General features: G+C 46.3%; 1 protein-coding gene across 1 annotated transcript in view; it reads left to right on the top strand.

Moving 5' to 3' along the window:
• The first annotated feature begins 73 nt into the window (after positions 1 to 73).
• LOC103603109 (acyl-coenzyme A oxidase-like protein) overlaps positions 74 to 1,056 on the top strand; it is a 175,874-nt gene continuing 174,891 nt past the window's right edge. Inside the window, exons 1-2 of the mRNA XM_008587582.1 lie at positions 74 to 168; positions 812 to 928. Coding sequence (XP_008585804.1) covers positions 74 to 168; positions 812 to 928 — 212 coding nt within the window. The remainder of the gene's footprint in view (positions 169 to 811; positions 929 to 1,056) is intronic.

The raw sequence follows: 1,056 nt of genomic DNA, 5'->3' as shown, positions 1-1,056 counted from the left end.
TGTGTGCATGAAAGGTTCTTTCAGAAATCAGCATTAGGCTCAGCTCTGTTCAAAGACAGGATGTGTCAAACCCATGACTGTGGAGTATCAGCCTGCATGGGCCAAGGGCGACCTCTGCTACAGGCCTGGATTCTTTGCAGTCTGCAGCCACAAGATCTTCCAAGATTTGTCCGTGGGCATTGCCCGTGGGAACAATCCCACACCACTTTATAAACCGCTCTGAGGAAAGCCTGGATTCCCCTGACATAGCTGCCTTGAATGCCATGCAGCCGCTGTTTCTGGGGCACAGGAATTTAAGGCAGGATGTGGAGAGTACCCTTCCATGTGAAACTGCAGGGGGGGTTAGGTGGACTCAAAGTAATGACCCTCCTGTGAATCTGACAAGAGCACCAGTGTTAACGCCACCCTCCTGGCTGAGAATGTCCTTTTGAAATATGTTCTAGGGTATGGCTCCTGTCTTATTAATTATGTTACAAACTTAGTAAAGCTGGATAATTAATGATCAGAGGGCACATGGAACTATAAAATGTCATGTAAATGTTACGGAGTAAAAATTAGTGTACTAGATAGATATGTTGCTTTAAAATATATTTCATGGTGAGAAGGTTAATTTCTAGAGGAGCTAAAAAGCTTTCTGTTGGGCTCTCTTCAGAAACTTTGGCTGTCTTATCATCTTAACCACAGTTTAGGAGACCCAGGTTTCCGCATTCTGAAGTATTTGAAAGGCAAATGGCTGGCTGTCACTTTTAGCTCTGGAAGTGAAGTTGCCTGTTGGATATTGGTAAAAACTCTGTCTGTTGATTCTCTCTAGCCGGAGACAGTTTGGGCCCAAAGCCAAAGAAGAGGTAAAGATCATCGAGCATCAAACGCAGTCCTTTCGGCTGATGCCTCACCTGGCCACGGTGCTGGCCCTGACCTTTGCCAGCAGGTGAGATGACCCTCGGGGTTTGCGCTCTTAAGGTGAGAGTGATGCTCTGACATTGATCAGGATTCAAAGGAGAGGCAGGCACAGGACCTCATTTTCTTGTGATCAGAAGGAGCCTGTGGTTAAAATCC

Source organism: Galeopterus variegatus, unplaced genomic scaffold, assembly GCF_000696425.1.
Source record: "Galeopterus variegatus unplaced genomic scaffold, G_variegatus-3.0.2 Scaffold4457, whole genome shotgun sequence".
In the NCBI taxonomy this organism is placed as follows: Eukaryota; Metazoa; Chordata; class Mammalia; order Dermoptera; family Cynocephalidae; genus Galeopterus; species Galeopterus variegatus.
This window is presented reverse-complemented; position numbering and strand designations above follow the sequence as displayed.